This window comes from Protopterus annectens, chromosome 13.part0 (assembly GCF_019279795.1).
Source record: "Protopterus annectens isolate FY-2018-M chromosome 13.part0, PAN1.0, whole genome shotgun sequence".
NCBI lineage: Eukaryota > Metazoa > Chordata > Ceratodontiformes > Protopteridae > Protopterus > Protopterus annectens.
This window is the reverse complement of record NC_056747.1, coordinates 254,975,259-254,994,060: the sequence shown is the minus strand read 5'-3', so window position 1 is coordinate 254,994,060 and position 18,802 is coordinate 254,975,259. Positions and strand designations below refer to the sequence as shown.

General features: G+C 40.8%; 1 protein-coding gene across 1 annotated transcript in view; it reads right to left on the bottom strand.

Annotated features, from left to right (window-relative positions):
* Positions 1-18,802, bottom strand: part of SBNO2 (strawberry notch homolog 2) — a 2,660,605-nt gene that overhangs the window by 1,646,925 nt on the left and 994,878 nt on the right. The window contains exons 12-13 of the mRNA XM_044053813.1: positions 3,112-3,229; positions 3,046-3,079 (exon numbers count right to left, since the gene is read on the bottom strand). Of these exons, the coding sequence (XP_043909748.1) occupies positions 3,046-3,079; positions 3,112-3,229 (152 nt within the window). The remainder of the gene's footprint in view (positions 1-3,045; positions 3,080-3,111; positions 3,230-18,802) is intronic.

The window sequence follows — 18,802 nt, the reverse complement described above, 5'->3', positions numbered from 1 at the left end:
AAAAAAAGGATAATTAAAAGGGTATTGTAAAACATCACCTGATAACCAAGAATCAATCAGAAAAGGTTAGAAAAGAGTGGGTGGAGACAGAGAGAGTGAGGGACTGGAAATGCAATTTACAAGAAAACAATGGGAAGACATGTGTATGGCTCCCAAGTATGCAACCAAACCCAGTATTTTTATACCCCAAGCACACACCAATTTTTTTTCTTCAGGTAGATAGCAAATATTGGAGGTATGATGGAGAAGCAAGAGGTAACTGGGAATGCAATGAGTTGGCAGACTAAGAATTCTCAGCAGATTACTCTATCTGAAATATTGGATGAGCAAATGGTTCCAAGTAAGGAAATGATTCCTTTGAGCTGGGATAAAGAAAAAAAAGAGGGATCTTTAGAAAAGAGAAAGAGCAAATTTCACAGAAGTAAATGGAAACTGTGGGAACAATACATGCATAGTAATGTTCAGGAGGAGGACAAATGAGGTTTAAGGGAAGGCAGGAATTCAGCAATTTTTGTAATGTTCAAATGATGACAATAGCAAAGAAAATATATGTGATGTATATTGTAGTGAAATGAAAAAATGTTAAAATGTTTTTTTCTGTTATATCTTTGCCAACGTCTTATGTGATAATTTATAAAGGTATTTTAAAAATATATCACGCAAAATTCTAGACAGTTGAAGGGTCTGCTTGGAAGTATACTGAACTAGTCCTTACTCGGTGTGGAGATAGATTTTTCAATGGTTCCTGCGATACACCAAGATGCTGCCAGCCCAGCTAGCAGGAATTTTGTAAATGATTATGTCACTCGAAAATAATGCGATTTATATAGAAATGTGACACAGCCAGATGGAATTTTGTAAATAATTCTATGTCATTTGTGAATATTAATATGATTTATATGCTTGCGTTAAAAATGTAAGAAAAGTGTAAGTTTTGTACTGAGGTTCAAGACTGCAACCACAGGGTACCCTGCTGGAAAAGAGCAAAATGTGTATAATCTGTGTGTTAATGCAAATGTATGGTTTTGTAGTAGAAACTGGGATATACAGAGTTAAACTGCAAAATTCTAAGAAAATAGGTTGACAAGTAAAGAGTTTTACGATGTGTTACAAAGTTAGTTTATCTCAGCTAAGAGATAGGATCTCTAGGCTAAGGGCTTCTTTCTATTGTCTGGAAACAGAGGTAATTACAGGTTTCCAAAGTAATTGTTTTACAACATTCAGTTTCAAGAAAGCTTCTAAGAGAGAACTGTCAGCTTCTAAGAGATGTGTATTTTTAACAAAGACATGTTACAAATTCAAGTTCCTGCTAGACTGGGAAACTTAGGCAGAGGTGACAAGAATGATGTAATCTGAGATGATTCAGCAGTAGTGTGTATCAACTTAAGAACTATCTCAGAAAGTCAGTGCATTTTGTATTTTGTTCTGGAGCTGACATCACCACCACTTATTTTGCTCTGCAAGTCATTTAGGTACAGTGATTTCTCTTAGAGACGTACAGAATACAGTAAGATTAGTCTAGCTTTTCTATATTTATGTGAGACTGTCCTACAATGTTGTTTTATAATATTTCCTGTGATTCTGAACTCATTGTCACTGTGTTGAGTTAACAAGTATTGTCTTGTGCTTTTATTTATTATTAAATATACTTAAACCTTTTAATTGCGGCTGGTTTGCTTACAGACATTTAAACTCTTACAGTACTTGCATGTATTTGGTAACATTGTACAGGCCACTCTGGAATAGCCTTAGTTTGGTCACACTTGCCATTTGGATAAAAGTAACATTACACAGTAGAATTGGTCACCCTTTGGGAAGGGCCTTTTAGTAGCTGTTAAGTAAAAGTGGTTGGTGGCAGTGATTTGTACCTTACAGTCTGGGCAGAAGGGGCATATCTAGTGAACCTGTGCCAGCCTTCCCCAGGAGTGTCTGTGTGTTTGTATACAAACCAAATCTCAAAGTGTGTGTGTGTGTCAGCTACTTGGGGAGGGACACAAAGCACTGGTTGGACAGAGAGGGTGCTGGAGGTTTTGGCTTGACCACTCGAGTGAGACCTTAACCCTACAGCTGTGCCAATGGGGAGGAGTCTTATTGGGGATCTGGAGAGAGAGGGAGAAACCAGCCCCAGACTGACTGTGATCTCTGTGTGCTCTTAAGGGAAATTATATTTACTGTGTGCGTACCTATCATTCTCCCAATATGCATGTCCTTCACTGGTGTTAGTGGTGAGGATTGAGGATCCTTGATTACTGGGCCAGTGCAAGGGCTTCACATTTCCCTATAATGATTACTAGCTGCAAGCTCGTAAACATTTTGTTTAAGCAAGAAATAGTTGTCAAATAATTGTCTACATCTGCAAGAGTGTCTTAGTTGTAGGCATTCCTCCTTCATTCAATAACTCAACTGCAGTCTCACCTTTCCTGACATTTGTGCCCATGCTGCTCATTTAGCCGTGAGTTCATTGGCCAATAAATCAGATGCTGTAGCAAATTTTAAAATAATATGAAGAAAGAAAAAGCAGAGAATTGCTAAAATCATGATTTCTCTGTGTGTCATTAAAAAATCTGATCAAAGGAAAGTAAAGGAAAAGTGCTTGGCAATAATAAAATCCTCAACATTTGTAAGTGATTGTTTAACTTATTAGTACCCTTCTGCACAGAAGAGCTTCATATTAAGGAACTGGGAGCATCATTGCAGCTAAAATTTGCATTTTAAATGTGCTTGACCCACTAAAGAGGATTCTTAAGCAGGATGCAGTGATTTTTCAGTGTGTTCTTAGCAATGGAATTCCATTAAACTGACATGAAATGCAGCTGCAAAAGCACTGCGTTGCTTCTACAGCACCACTTAAACTGCAAATGTTTCAGGAAAAAAAAAAATCACAGGTCAACTCAGCTGACCCAACCGAGCCAGTATAGTGTTGCGATATTTCAAACCTCAGCATTTATAGCATTATCTGCAAGAGGAGTAAAACAATAAAAGATGGTGACATGCTTCTTGCACAGTTACAGAAGTCTGTACACTGCACTATGGACAGGAATATACCATAAGTAGATCAATTCTCTTAAATCTGAATGTCCTACATAAAAGAATAAAAAGAACAGTTTTCACCTGTGGCACTAGCATAGACTACCCTTGCCAGTGGCAATCTCTTCTGCAGTTCTAGCACGGCTTTACCCATCTTGGTGGAACTGGCATTTTTGGCTTTGTGGCATTCATCAAACACAATCTGAAGACAATGCCATTAAGGAACAAAACAAAGAAATAGTTTCCATTACAGAGTTTCATTAAAGACCAGGTATATAAAACAGTTGCCAGAAAGAATAAAATTTATCCACAGAGTTTCTCACGATGCTTACTTATAACAGAAACTAAAAACTAAAAACACTGTAACCAACAAGGTAATAGTGGTCTACTGAACGAAGACTGCAGTCTTCAAGTTCTAAGTTTCCAATCTAATGAATACAAAAGTAAAAACTCCTCAGCTGTAAACTTCATTTAACACACTGACAAATTTGTAAATACACTCCTCTCATTGCAAACTGTGAAAATGGTTTGCTGTACATGTTGGACCTTATTGCTCAGCAGGAGGAAAAATAAAAATAAGGAAATATTAGAACCATTAAACTTTGGCTGCGTGACAAGTTGAAGGGACAATCATATATGGTGAGGATCCCTCAGAAAGTAGATTACTACATTCATTTTCCTTCTCAACAAAGAAACCCCATTACTATATGTGAATTTGACTTCAGTAAATAACCTAGTGTTGTGAGAAGGACAGAGAGGACTTAATCGAGCAATGAGTTCAAAAAAATGAAGAAGCTATACCTGCCAATCATGTTGAAAGTGCACCTGAGTAAGTGTTAGTAAAAGGATGAAATGTCTTGGCAGTTGGGGCAGAGGACTAAAGCTCTGACTTGTTAATGAGATGCTTCTTGTGGCAAGTGTGCAGGGCTTGAATCTTTCCACCTTCATTTACCTACACTGTGGCAACTAAGCAACTCACTTAGACAGTGCTACGGAGCAGATAAGAATTTGGGCTAGCCTCCTTAAAGTCTTCAAGATTACGCATGCCAACTAACAGCACCTAAGACACATACCTCTAAGTCACAAGAGTGCAGTCTCCAAGCCTTTATGGTCCACTGAGACTGCATTAAACCATGATAATGTTTTAATAATAAGCAACTCTACTGTAAGCCATACGGACACTATGTTCATAGGCTGGATAAGAACAGGGTGACAGCTGTCTTTCTGTAGCCAGGATCTGGGATGTAACATGGGTTCTCAGATCCCTCCATCCTAAAAAATATGATTATGACTCGACAGTGGTCCACGTGGGGTGAATTACCTTATTCACTCTGTCCAGAAGGATATGATAAGAGCTTGCTATATATGTGCCTGAGGAGTGAAAGACACTGGTCTTGAGTGGTACTTTGGTGTCAACCAGAACAGTGCTGAGATTCAAAGACAAGATCATTTTCTTCTTCTTTCTGATGCCCATTACAAAAGTACAGTTTTGTACCTACCATAAATGTAGATGTCCGATAGGTATGCATCTGCAGTCATAACATATGGGTTGTCCTGCCTCAGGCAGCCCTTCGGTCGGCCGGATTCCAAAGTCTGGGTCTGGCCTCGGCTGATGTCGCACTTTCCCCGACGTCATAGCTTCTGGGGTATAAAGGCATCAGCCGACGCCATTTTCCTCAGTGTTTCTTGCCCCAGATGCCAGGTGCCCTCTAGGAAGGCTAAATTTGGATAAATGTTGAATGTTCCAAACAGTAGCAAAAAATATATACATATATACAAACAAACAAATACACCGTAACAGATTCCCCCAGTTAGCTGAAAGAGGGGTAAGCACCCTAGGAATACCACAGAGGGGAAGGAGGGTGGGTAATCCTGACTGCAGATGCATACCTATCGGACATCTACATTTATGGTAGGTACAAAACTGGACTATGTCCTTCAAGGATGCATCTGCAGTCATAACATATGGGTAGAATACCATAGCCAAACTGGGGGAGGAGGTACTAAGATAAGGATGGTGTAGTTAAGATCCCCTGTAAAACTGCAGTTGCAAAGCCTGCTCGGGATCTGGAGTATAAAGGTAGATTATAATGCTTGGCAAATGTATGCACCGAGCTCCAAGTAGCAGCTTCTAAAATGTCCTTGGTAGCCACCCCTCGTAAGAAAGCTGTAGTGGTGGCTGTGGCCCTTGTGGAATGAGGCCTGATATGTTCAGGAGCTGTCTTTCCATGAAAAGAGTAGCAAAAGCGAATGCAATTTCCTATCCATTTTGAAATTGTCTGTTTGGAAATTGCTTTTCCTTGCACCCCAGTTGCATAGGCTACAAAAAGTTGGTCAGTTTTTCTGCTGATTTTAGTTCTGTCCAGATAGTAGCGTAGTTGTCTGTGTATATCCAAGGTGTGCAAGAGTTTCTCTCCTTTGTTCTGTGGGTTAGGGAAGAACGTAGGCAAATGAATGGCTTGGTTCAAGGATACCCTGGATACCACCTTTGGCATGAAAGTTGGATTGGTTCTCAGAGACACTCTATCCTGGTGAAAAATAAGGAAAGGCTGCACTGCCATTAATACCTGTAGCTCGGATACTCTTCTTGCTGAAGTGATTGCCAGTAGGAAAGCAGTTTTCCAAGATAAAAACTGTAAGTCTGCTGATGCTGCTGGTTCAAAAGGAGGTAGTGTTAATTTTTCCAGCACAAAATTGAGATCCCATGCAGGTAGAGGGGGTCTCCTTGGAGGTTTAACATTTTTGATCCCTCTCAGAAATTGTCTGAGTAGAGGGTGAGAGAAGATAGGAGGATCCATATTGTATTCTGCTGAAATTGCTGAAGCATGAATCTTAATGGAAGAGTAAGACAGGCCATTGTGGAACAATTCTGCTAAGTATTCTAGGATGTGTGCTAGGTTTGCCACTGTAACATCTGTGCCCTTTGATGTTCTCCAAATGAGGACTCTCTTCCATTTAGCTGAGTATGCCTTCCTTGTGGAGGGTCTGTGAGCCTCCAGGATAATGTCCTTGACCCTCTGAGATAAGACAGTTGGGTTTGGTTTTAAGCAATTTTCCAGGCAGTTAAGTTGCAGAGTTTTCAAGTTTGGATGCAGGGTCTTGAAAATGTTCTGCGTTAGAAGAAGAGGCCACAGGAGTAGAGGCCATGAGTTCGCCTGAGACATGTTTTTCAGTAGAGGATACCAGTGTTGTCTTGGCCAGTCCGGAGCTATTAGTATCACCTTTGGCTGTTCCTCCCTGATCTTCAGAAGAACTTTGTACATCAATGGGAGAGGTGGGAATGCATACACTATTATGGCATTCCAGCTGAAAGAGAGAGAGTCCACCCTTCAGGCTTGCGGGTGGTATGTCCTTGAGCAGAATTTCTTCAGTTGGTGGTTGAGAGGGGAGGCGAACAGATCTATCTCTGGCAATCCCCATTTCTTTGTTATGAGTTTGAAGATGTCTGGATGCAGCATCCATTCGTGAGCATCCGTGGTAGTCCTGCTTAAGCTGTCTGCTAGTGAATTCTCTTTTCCTGGTACAAATATGGCCTGCAGCTGGATATTGAGATTCAGGCCTAGGTTACATAGATCCATTGCCATCCAGCATAGAGGGTAGGAATGCGTGCCTCCCTGTTTATGTACCACATGACCGTGGTGTTGTCTGTCCTTATCAGCAGATGTCCTTGCTGGAGGAATGGTTTGAATGCCTCGATTGCATGCTTCACTGCCAGCATCTCCTTTTGGTTTATGTGCAAGTTTAGCTGTCCTTGAGACCATAGGCCTTGGATACATTTGTCCTCCATGTGTGCTCCCCATCCTAGGTCTGAGGCGTCCGTGGTGATGGTCTGCCTTGGTTTTGGTTTCTTGAAAGGCAACCCTCTGTTGGACTGGCAGGCCTGAGCCCACCACAGGAATTCCTTTTGAAGGCATGGAATGATTGGTATCATGGTTTCTAGACTGTGTCTGTGTTGAGACCATACATTCCTTAGGTACCATTGTAATTTTCTCATATGCAGCCTGGCATGTGGGATCAAGATTATGCAGGATGCCATGAAACCCAGGGCCTGCAGGACTTTCCTTGCAGTAAGCTGAGTTTGTCTTGTCAAAGTCATGAAATAATCTGGAAGTTGTTTTTGTTTTTCTTCTGTGAGAAAAGCCATCCGAGTTATTGTGTCCAGATCTGCACCCAAAAAGGTTATCCTTTGGGATGGCACTAGTCTTGACTTTTGGATGTTGACGGTGTATCCCAAGGCCTGTAGTAGGTGTATGACATAGGCCAAATCCTTTATCAATTTTGTCTTGTTGTCCTCTTGTATTAGGCAGTCGTCCAGGTATGGGTAGATTTGAATTCCCTGAAGTCTGCAATGTGCAATTACTGATGCCAGGCATTTCGTGAATACTCTGGGCGCAGTAGATAAGCCAAAGGGTAATGCTGAGAATTGATAATGCTCTGATCCTGCAAGAAATCTGAGGTGTCTTCTGCAATCTGGTCGGATAGGGACGTGCAGGTATGCCTCCTTGAGATCTAGAGTCACCAGCCAAGACTCCTTGCCCGACATGGGAAGAAGTTGCTGTAGGGTCAGCATTTTAAATTTTGGTACAATGAGATATGTGTTCAGTGCGGACAAGTCGAGAACAGGCCTCCATTGGTTTTCTTTTCTTGGTACAAGGAATAGTCTGGAGTAAAATCCTTGACCTTGTTCCATAGATGGTACCCTTTCTATCGCTTTCATCTGAAGTAAATTTTTGATTTGTCTTAAAGCCTCTGGCTTCTGATTTGGTGGTAGGTTTGGCATTCCGCTCCTTTTTGGTAAAGTGTGGAAGTGAAACATGTATCCTTTGTCTATTGTTTGCAATGTCCATGTGTCCTTTGTAATGCAATGCCAATTTTTTGAGAATAAAGCCATCTTTCCGCCCAAGGGAACTTCCAGTTGTTCCCTGGTAGGTGGAATCAGAGTCAAGTCATTGTGTCTGTCCTGTGCTAGTGGTTGTAGTTGCAGCTGTGGCAGTACTCCTCTGGTTGGCAGGCTGCCACTGACGGCCCCTATAGGCACCCTTTGATTGACCTCTACCTCGAGGGCGTCTATTCCTGCCTCTTTGAGCTCTGGAGGTGTCTGGAAAGGACCAATTCTTGGAAGGCCAGTTTCTGCTGAACCTCGGAGGATAGACCTGTAGAAATTCCTTTACTGTCTGCACAGATTTTGCTTTTTCTTCCACCTTCTTTAGAATCTCCTGTGCAGGGGAGCCAAATAAACTTTGTTTCTCCATTGGAGCATCTAGGAGCTTAGCCTTGACATGGTCTGGCAGGGATTGCTCTTTAGCCAGGCATGCCTACAATTACTGCCCCAGTCATAGCTGATCTAAATGAAGCCTCCAGTGCATCATAGCCACATTTTAAGAAATGATTACTGACCTGCTGAGAGTTGTGTACCAAATCCTGAAGGGATTTACGGTCTAAAGGTTCAGGAGAAGAAAGCTTCTTATTCAGCTGATCTAACAAATATTCTTGGTACTGTATCATATGGAATTGACAGTTTAAAGCCCTGGCAGAAAGAGTAGCAGATGTATAAACCTTTTTACCCCATCTCTCTAATGCTCTAGACTCTCTTTCAGAGGGTAAGGGATTTTTGGCAGTGGCAGCTGCAACACCTTTTGGGCCCTGTGAAATAGTTTCTGGATCTGCAGCATGGGCTTTGTACAGGTGGAAGTGAGAATCCGGGACCCTGTAATATCTGTCAGGTTTGGCAGGGGCCGGAGGAAGAGAATCAGGTGCAGAACTAACATCATTATACACATCATCAATTACAGTTAGCACTGGTGGTATGGCTAAGGGCCTATGCTGGGGCAAATGTAAAAAAGTCCTTAGCCTTTTTCTAGAATCTGAAAAATCCTGACCCTGCCATTGAAAGTGTTCCCTCAGAGTGCAAGGTCTCCCCAAAGGAAAATTCTTCAGGAGGGGAGGCAGAAGGGATAGAATCTTCAGCATCTGAATCCTCGTAAGGAGAATAGGCCCCTTCCTGATGGTCTGACAAATCAGATCCATCCGTGGAGTAATCAGAGGAGACAGGTTCAGAGGGTTCAGACCTAGGCCTTTTGTCTGGTGGAGGTTGGGAGGCCCTGTCTGGGTGAGGTTGGGAACCCCTAATCAAGGATATAAGGTCCTCAGCAAGACTGAGAATCTGAGAACTTGAGGAAGGCCTCTGAGAAGTAGATTTGGCAGGTAAAGCTTTTGAAAGTTTGGCAGCTTTAGCCCTGGAGAAGGCCTTAATAGACATAGAAGCTGGGGGCCTAGCTGCCCCACGTGCAGGTGTAGAAATGTCCAATGGAATGGTGTCGGACAAATCTTGAGCGCTAGCTTCGGTAGGGATTTCTGAAGCAGACTCAGCCGGGGCCTCTCTGGCCTTGGTTGTCGGAGTAAGGTTTCTGTCGGAGGAAGAACCGAGGGCTCGGTTTCAGCCGAAACCGAGACACTCGCGGTAGGCCTAGCCATGGTTTCAGCCGAAACCGCGGGCCGCGAGTGTCGGTCCTTTTCCCTGTGTTTTTTGGCCAAATGCGTAGTCGGAGTCTCCGACAGCATTTTATAAGCAAAAGCGGGTCCGAAGAATTCTTCTGCAAACTCCGACCGACGTCTAAGAGTCCGTCGGTTGAAGGAGGCACAGGCTAAACAAGCTGATACGTCGTGGTCTGGGCCTAAGCAGGGAAGGCAGTAAGAATGGAAATCCTTATGAGGTATTTGTTTCCCACAAGTTAAACAATTATTTACTTTGTCTGACATCGGCTGAGGCAAGAAATTGTCCCCAACGGGGTACTTAGCTTTTTTCGAAGTATTCGGTAGCTGAAATCTCTGGATCTGACCGACCGGCACTTGCAAACAGCTTCTGCTTCGGGCACTGCTTGGCAAGAAAGACTGAGGAAAATGGCGTCGGCTGATGCCTTTATACCCCAGAAGCTATGACGTCGGGGAAAGTGCGACATCAGCCGAGGCCAGACCCAGACTTTGGAATCCGGCCGACCGAAGGGCTGTCTGAGGCAGGACAACCCATATGTTATGACTGCAGATGCATCCTTGAAGGACATCTAGTAAATCTAATTTGGAACACATTACTGTGGCTCTACTCAATGCCAGGAGTCTTAAAAAAATGCCTGCACTTGAGGCTTTCCTGTAACTTGAACACATTCATACATGTACAGTCAAAGAAACATGGCATTAGAGCAATGGAATCATTCCCTCTCGTCCTAGGTATAATGCTCATCATGTCTTCAGACACACTGGCAATTGTGGGGAGTATCCGAATTTGTCAAGGACGTCACCTCAAGTCAGAATCCTTCGGACACTACATGTGAACTTCTAGAAGTCCTAATCCCCCTTAAGAAGTCTAATTACCACTTCAAAGCTAGCTATAAAACACCCTGTATGTTCTTAAGGACGATAGTTATCTTAACACATTAGCTGAAATTCTCATCAAATCCAAGACCTTTGCACTGGGGACTTCAACTATCAATACATTGGCTGATCTAGACACTGGTCAGCACGCCCAGTGCTTCCCTGATGTTAGAAATGCTAACTCTCTTTCACAAATAGTTAACCACCTATAATCCTCCTCTCAAGGATCCTATTGCTAAAGCTGCTACACCCATGCCTCTGACTTCTACTTCCACTTAAACAGTTGTAGGGATAAGGCAGTCCCTAACCAGAGGAAATATAATGAAAACTTTAAAAAAAAAACACGTGGTGGAATACCAGTTTAAATTACATAACGGAAAAAGAAACTGGTCAACACTTAGAAGAGGTCTCATTCTACTTACCTTAAGAGCACACATAAGCAAACAAAAAGCTTAAGGATCCATTAAGAAGCATAAAGTTGAGTATACACTTCAAACAGGCACTACAACCAAAGATAACTGCAAATCTTTCTTTAACTATGTTAAGAACTAACTTCACAATAACAGTGCTCACAGCTTGTCCACAGTAGACAATCTGACTCAAAGGAAACAGCTGATAACCTAGCTGACAAAGTTAGTGCAAATTTTTCTCCACCCACAGTTACAGCTATACCACAGGTTCCACAAATCCCAGGCAGCCCCCTTTCATTACTATGGAACAAATTTCTCTCAGTCCTTTCAAAACCAAGAATACTTCACTCATGGGCCCTGACAACATACTAAGTTTTCCTGATTATCAGTGCCAAATATGACCTTTCTGAACTCCTACTTAAACTCTTTAGTCTAAGCCTCTCCATTCTTTATGTTCCGGAAGCCTGGGAAACAGTTACGTAATGCCATTACATAAGGGTGGTCCAACCATAGACGCTGGTACCTATAGACCATTAGTCTCACTAGCCTCATATTTAAAGCTATGGAGTGCATTACTTCAGACTTTATTAATCTGGACACTGAAATCTCTCATAGCTGGACGCTCATCAATTCGGCTTTATTAAAGTAAGGTCCTGCCTTTTTAACCTGATTTCTTTGAAAAATTAAATGATGCAGAGGATAGTGGTTATCCAATGCCTACAGCCTTTGACACAAATCCCCATGTATCAGTATTACTGACAGTTGTAAATCTGAACACAGTCTTATATTGCGCAACACACAGCTAATGGGTTGTCTGAAAGAACCCATGTGGTTAGACCAACAACTGCCATTTCTGAAAGTAAAGCAGTTATCAGTATACCACAGGGCTCAGTTTTGGGCCTTCTCCTACCTGGCATATATTTCTCAGACCTTAAGGTTAGCAAATCTGGCCTATGGTTAAACAAGTTTGCAGACAATTGTAAACAGGGTGATATTCGATCTTCAACTGACTCACTACTGCTCCAACATGGCTTTGACCATGTTACCAACTGTTGCAGGGGCAATGGTCTCAAATTAAATGGAAAAAAATGTAGCACAGTTCATTTTGGAAAACAAGAAAGTTTTACTTACCATATAGGAGATGCACCCCTCCAATCAGACACTGTTGTAAGGGATCTGGGTATTCTTGTTAATTCCTTATCATTTGACCATCATGTCTCCACAGTAGTAAAGACTTATCTGGCCCATCTAATTTCAAGCATCATCTCTGTTAGATCCAATGTCGTCTCAATTCCCCTTTACTCATACAAGTCATCTCAATTCCCCTTTACTCATACCTTATTCACAACCCATTAGTGAATATAACACAACTTTTGGCATGTATTTATCTAAACATATTACACAACTTGAGAGATCTCAGAGCTTCTTAACTAAAAACGGCCTCAAAAACTTAAGTTATCAGGACAGACTGGTGGTAATTTCTCTGTACTCAGTCTCCTACAGATTCTTCTGTGGAGATCTACGTCTAGCGGTTCGTGTCACGAAAGATCCAATCCTATTTGATCTCCTATTCCTTTGCAGAACTAATGGTACAGCAAATACTCTGTCAAAGGAACTAAAAACCCTCATCAGCAGATAAACATGACAAGACATACTGGCGTAATAGACTCGTATCCAAACGTATCCCTTACCTCTGAAACAAACTTCCACTATATGTAAGGTAGAGTTGCACCTTTGCCACCTTCAAGGCAAATCTTGATAATTAGATGGGTAGCCTCAAACTCTCTCCTGGCTGCTACTGTCTTGCCCTCATTGAGGCAAATGTGAAATTTTTAATAGGGTTTTTTTGGCTATGCTTGAAATGGTCTTAGATAGATTGCCTAGTACTTTCCTATGAACCACATATCTGCTGTCAATCCCTATTGCAGAGCTGAACTAGTTCAGGAAATGTTATGGCAACACAGCACACCAATTTTGGTGAAAGGCTGACATAATGGTCAAGGTATTTAACTCACAGATACAATGTACAAGGTTTGATTCTGCCCTCTGGTTACTAGTTAGGCTTGTAATAGTCTGCAAACTGACAGCCTAGTATTTAACTATGAACTACAGATGTCAAATATCATTACACTCCCTGTAACTGCTATCACATTCTTACTGAAGTCCAGAATGCTGTGTTAAAGCTGTTTGCTTGCCTGACTGCAACATGAGTGAAACAAATCAGCTTATCTGAGAAACTACTCTTCTAGTCTTTTGCTTTCCAAATCAGATGTGAGCAAAATTTGGAAAGACGGAGTGCCTGATCAGCTAACTATGATAAGAAGAGCAGGGAGGAGAATTTACAACATCAACAATGTGCAAGCTGCAAACCTTGGAAAGGAATTTTTAAGTGGGCGGGAGGACAATAAATAGGAGGGGTGAAATGCAAAACTGCCAACACCATCCTTGGAGGATTCCAATTTTTTTTTTTGAACTTTTAATAACTTTTAACAACTTTTTCAGTGGGAAAAGACAGACTGGTTCCATGTATAGGGCTTGTACCTGGAAACAATGCTAACTAAAATGTCACTGGCACTAGAAATAACATTCAAAGTGTCATGTCAAGCTTGTAGCAGCTACAAGTTCATTTGGAGACCTTGACACAGTAAACTTAAAACCACTTTACAAATAATGCTGCAGGATTATGGGAGGGTGAGCTGTGCTGCCAAAATCCATCTACTGTGTGCTTATTTTCTGGTGCAAATCAAGGATGAATTCACTGAAAAGTGAGTTCGTAACTTAGTAAATGAAAAAAGTCAGTTTAAAATGACTGACAACTCCACCAAACTTATCAAGTAAAAGGCATCTAATATTTTCCAAGGGGGAGAGGCAAGCCCTGCCTCATCTATGAATACTGAGCCCTCAATCCTCCTTACATAGGTATACTTAATTACACAAATGCACAAGAAAAACTTCCTGCAGTGGTAAAAGGAGTAGCTGCACAAACAGCAGTTAAGCAGTCACTTCACTTAATGGAAAATATGGTTAGGGAAGTGGGAATGGAGAGTGAATGGTCAACCAGTTACTTGCCAAAATCATGTAGATTAAGCAAATAATATCAAGTGAAGGGGATGCAGCTTAATTAATGCATCTGACAGCAGTCTAAAACAGGGCAGCGGACAGGCACATACCAATGACAGTTCACTGCATATCAGGTGCATGGAAGGCTACTTGCGTTAATGAAAAAAATACCTTGCACTGTCCTACCATACGACGGTCATGGCCATCCTATAACCAGATGCTTACCTCCAAAAGTGAGTTATGTATAGTTGGAGCAAATGTGTAACTATGTACAGCCAGTAGTTAACAATGATCCCAAGCTCAGTAAAGATATGAAAGTTAAAAAGTTTGCAATCAAAACCCAAGGGAACAAGTTTCCAAAAAAAGTGTACAGAAGACATTTAAAAATGAAACTATAATATAGTGAAAAGTAGCATTAAAGGGCTTCCTTTGCCAGCTGAAATAAGACACACAAGCTAAAGTCAACCTTTAAACACAACACACGAGTATAATGCCTATTTATACAAAATAACTCAGTAGAGGAGGCAGACTCAGACAACTTTACTCCAGACAAAGTTTCTTCCATATGGAATATATCCAAAACCTGTTCTGAAAAGTAAAATCTTACTTTAAAGTGAAGAGGGACTCTCCTAGGGCATACTCGCAAACATCTTTCCCATTAAGAATGGTTTCAGCTCAATGGGATAAACAACAAACATTCAAGCTTTAGTGGAGAGAGAAGACCAAGAAGGGTAGAAAAAGTACAGTCTCATCTAAAATGACTACCACAGCTGAAGCATATAATGTGCAGCCTCAAGAAATATGGTGGCTGTTTTATCAGGATATGATGAATATGTCCATATTCAATGAATCATCTGGCTTTTGACATGGCCCTTTATAGTGGGCAACAGCTGGGATCTCTCTAATAAGAGCCTTCACCTCAATGCAGTTCTTGATCATACTTTGACTTAGGAATGGGGTCCATTTGTATTATTATTTATTTTATTTTACATTTGTTTACTGAGATAGTCCAACTGGACATAGGTCCATTTATAGCGGAGGCTTGGGGAGAAAAGCTCCACAGTAGATAATAATCAGAACATGAGACAGACACAATACATACCAAATATCAAAACAAATACTATTATGGTATTAGAAACCCAAAAGACTTGGAGAAATTAGACCAGTGCTTTTATTCTCTAGTGCCCATATTCAGAGACGTGTGCTCCCCACCAGCATATCCCATATCATCACATGCTGGGTAAGTGTAACTTTCTTATTTCGATGCTTCTTACTGCAATGGAGCACAAGTCAGCAGGACATAACGTAAGGAAATAACCAGAGAATATAAAATTAAAACAGTTTTGACATCTAATGGGCATTCCAACACCAAAAGCAGGCAAACAGCCATCTAGCAGCAAAAGAATAAGAACCCACTACAGAAAGCCTCCTCAGTGAATATGGCAAGTGCTCAAATACATTAAATTTTACTTTGACAATATGCAGATACTTCTCAGGGAAACCTTAATCAGAAAGGCAAGAGACAAATTCCAGAAGCCAAATCCTGAAAACATGGAATGGCAAAAGGTAGGTAAACTCTTGCAGTGAATACCCAAGATGTATGGTGAAACTATGCACTGATGAGCACAAGACCATGCATACATACAGTCAATGGAAACATTCTTTAAAAGGACTAGAAGCAGTGACACTCCTGGCAATGCAGCTTTTGACAAAAGTGGTCAACAGGCTGCCTAGTGGCAATATATCATGTAGCTAGCTATCTGTGAATATATTTTCTCTGGCCTTTGAATGACCTTCCTTAGCTGGGACAAAGACTAGATCCACTTTTCTCATCTCATGCACCCTCCAAGTAAATCCTAGGCTGGCAATGCACATCCACAAGAAAAAAATTAAGACATTCTCTTTCCTAGATTACAGTTCTGGGAAGAAAAAAGGGAGATGACCGATTCAAGGAGAAAAAAACAACATTTTGCTTTTACTCATTACAGTTAAGAAAATCTTTATTTTCTTACGTTATTAAACTATTTAAACAAACAGCGCAATCAACATGCAAGGTGTACTTACAACTACACTGGTGGCTGCTACAGTATGATTAACAATACAGTAAGTTATGTAAAGAGAATCCTTCCTTCAGAATTATTCCAATCACTTTGTTTACAATTTCCATTTTTTGTTCCTTCACAGTTAATTCTTTAGATGCTTCCTGTTAATTGTTTGTGTCTTTCGGCTTTTCTCGGTTAGGGGTCGCCACAGCGGAACTACGGTCCGCTAATGATTGGTAGTTGATTTTTACGTGCCGAGTTACCAGCCCTGACGCACAACCTTCAACGAAGGTACGCCCATTCACGCATGTCTCCACGCAGAAGACGCTCTAGCTAAGAATCGAACTGCAGCGTCTTACTGTGAAGCGACAACGCTACAGCAGCACCACCACCGCGGATAGATGCTTCCTGTTAATCCAAAACTAAAATTATAATGCTTTTATAACATTACATCTACAGCTATTATAACTCAAACTGTCTAAACTTCACTTTCCCTCATATTTCCACAAACTACTTGCAACTGAGCCAGCTTTTGGACTATATCTGATACAGAGGAACAGATGGCCCATTTATTTATTTTTTATTTGCTTACATTTTGATTCCTATTCTTTTTTATACTCCCTTTTTTATTTGTTTCATTATTTCCTCGACCTCCTTTAGTGTTGGATTACACCAAGTTTTCCATTTCTTTTCTGATACCTTTTGTGGCTACTGTCAACTGTAAACGTAATCAGCATTACCTGTTTTGTTTCATAATCACCCGCTCAATATTTCTTTTACTAATTCTTGTAATTCCTCCACTTAGTCATTTATGCATTCATGTAACTAATTTATAATCCTGCAATTTTATACATTTCAAAAAATATGTTCCCAAGTAACCCTTTCCCCAGTACTGCATCTCCAATATTCATCATCTATCAAGAACAACACTTTTTCTGTTCTACTAGGTGTACAGAAATATTTCTAGAGGCATTTCAAGCCAAAGATTCTGAATTTTCTAGTTTCAGTAGCATGTCTTGGGATAGAACACATTTCTTTCCATTCTTCCATACTGCATTCTTTTTAGAGAGTAGTCTCCTACATTGCGGGAAGTGCCTTCTGTGTGGAGTCTGCATGTCCTCCCCACTGTCGAGTAGCGTTCTGAAAGATACGCGTGAATGGACGTGCCTTCGTTGAAGGCTGGGCATCGAGCTGGCAACTCGGCACCATAAAAACCTACGGCCAATCATTGGCAGACCGGAGTTCCGCTGTGGCGACCCCTAACCAGGAAAAGCCGAAAGACAAACAAGTCTCCTATACTTTTTAAAAAGTCTGTATCTATTACTTTAATGTGTAATAGACCCTTTTAAGCTTTAGTAATTAAGGATTTTTCCTTACCTAATCAGATCTTGCCTCATGTATTCTACTAATGTAGGCACATCCTGTGTTTGAGATCTACTCTTTAACAGCACCTTTCTACCTCTTAGTAGACCCACAAAGGACAAATGATCCTTTTAGTGGACTCGTATAGGACAAATGATACTTTTCTCTCAAAAAAATGTATGTAGGCCCCAAAACATTCCATCTGTGTTGTCCACGTTCATTCTTCCTCAACTTCTCAGATCTTGTTTGCTGCCTTAGAAAGTAAAATATGGAAATTACTATGGAGAAGCTAAAACTGGAGCTTATATTAAAAAAAAAAAAAGGACATATTCTCCCCATAAGCACTCACTCTTCCAAAAGCCTTAAGGATGGGGGTTAGTGGGAGGGGATTTGAAGAATGAAAAAGGACAACATAGATGGAACGTTATGGTGAGTCCATAACTTCTTTATATGATGTTGTCAAATTCTCCTTTGTCCTCAACTGTTGGGACAGTGTCCCCAGCTATCCGATTTCCAGGGCTGACTCAAGGAAGGATGTTCCTGAGCATCACAGAACCAAAATATGTCCTTCCTCTGGAGACCAGATCTAATTTGTAGTGAGTTATAAAGGTATGGGGAGTAGCCAAAGTAGCTGCTGCACAAATTTCATCCATGGACACTCTGGAGTGAAAACCTAAGGAAGCTGCCATGGATCTGGTGGTGTGGGCTTGAACAGGTTTGGTCAGAGCAATGTCCAAGTTGTTATACACAAAAGAAATACAATTTATCCACACAGATAGAGTAACTTTGGTAACTGGTTTATCCAATGTTGACTCCACATATGAAACTAATAATAGATCAGAGTTTCTGATGTTTTTTGTCCTATGTATGTAAAAGTTTAACTGTCTAAGAACATCCAATAAGTGTAATATATATTCTCCTTTGTTAGAAAAGTTGGGAAAGAATACTTGTAACTTCATATAATGATTTATATTGGATTCAGACACCACCTTTTGGTAAAAAAAAAAAAAAAAGAAACAAAATTGGGTTAGTACATAAAATAACTCTTGTCTTTACAAAAATCAAGTATAGAGGTTTCAAACAATGCTAGGATCTCAAAAATTCTTTTGTCTGAGTTAATGAACACTAAGAAAATTGTCTTCCATGAAAGATATTTGAGTTGACATGTAGTTGAGGGTTCAAAAGGGGACAGTGTAAGACTACAGCACAAGGTTAAGGTCTCACTACAGCACAAGGTTAAGGTCCCAAGGTTGTGTAGGACCTTTAAAAGGTGACCTTAAGAGTAGAATGATTTAAAAAGGCTTTGCTCAACATATGGGAAGCTATAGAGCAACCATCTATTCCAGCATGAAAACTGGAAATCACTAACTGTATTTTAATAGAACAGACGAACTAGCTGCCTCTTCAAAAAGATGCACTAGAAACTCCAAGATATTATGAATGGGAGCTGAAAAAGGTTCAATGTTACGATTTTGAGCCCAAAAAACAAATCTCCATTTGCTGAAGTAACAAGGTTTTTTTCCCGGGGAAAGG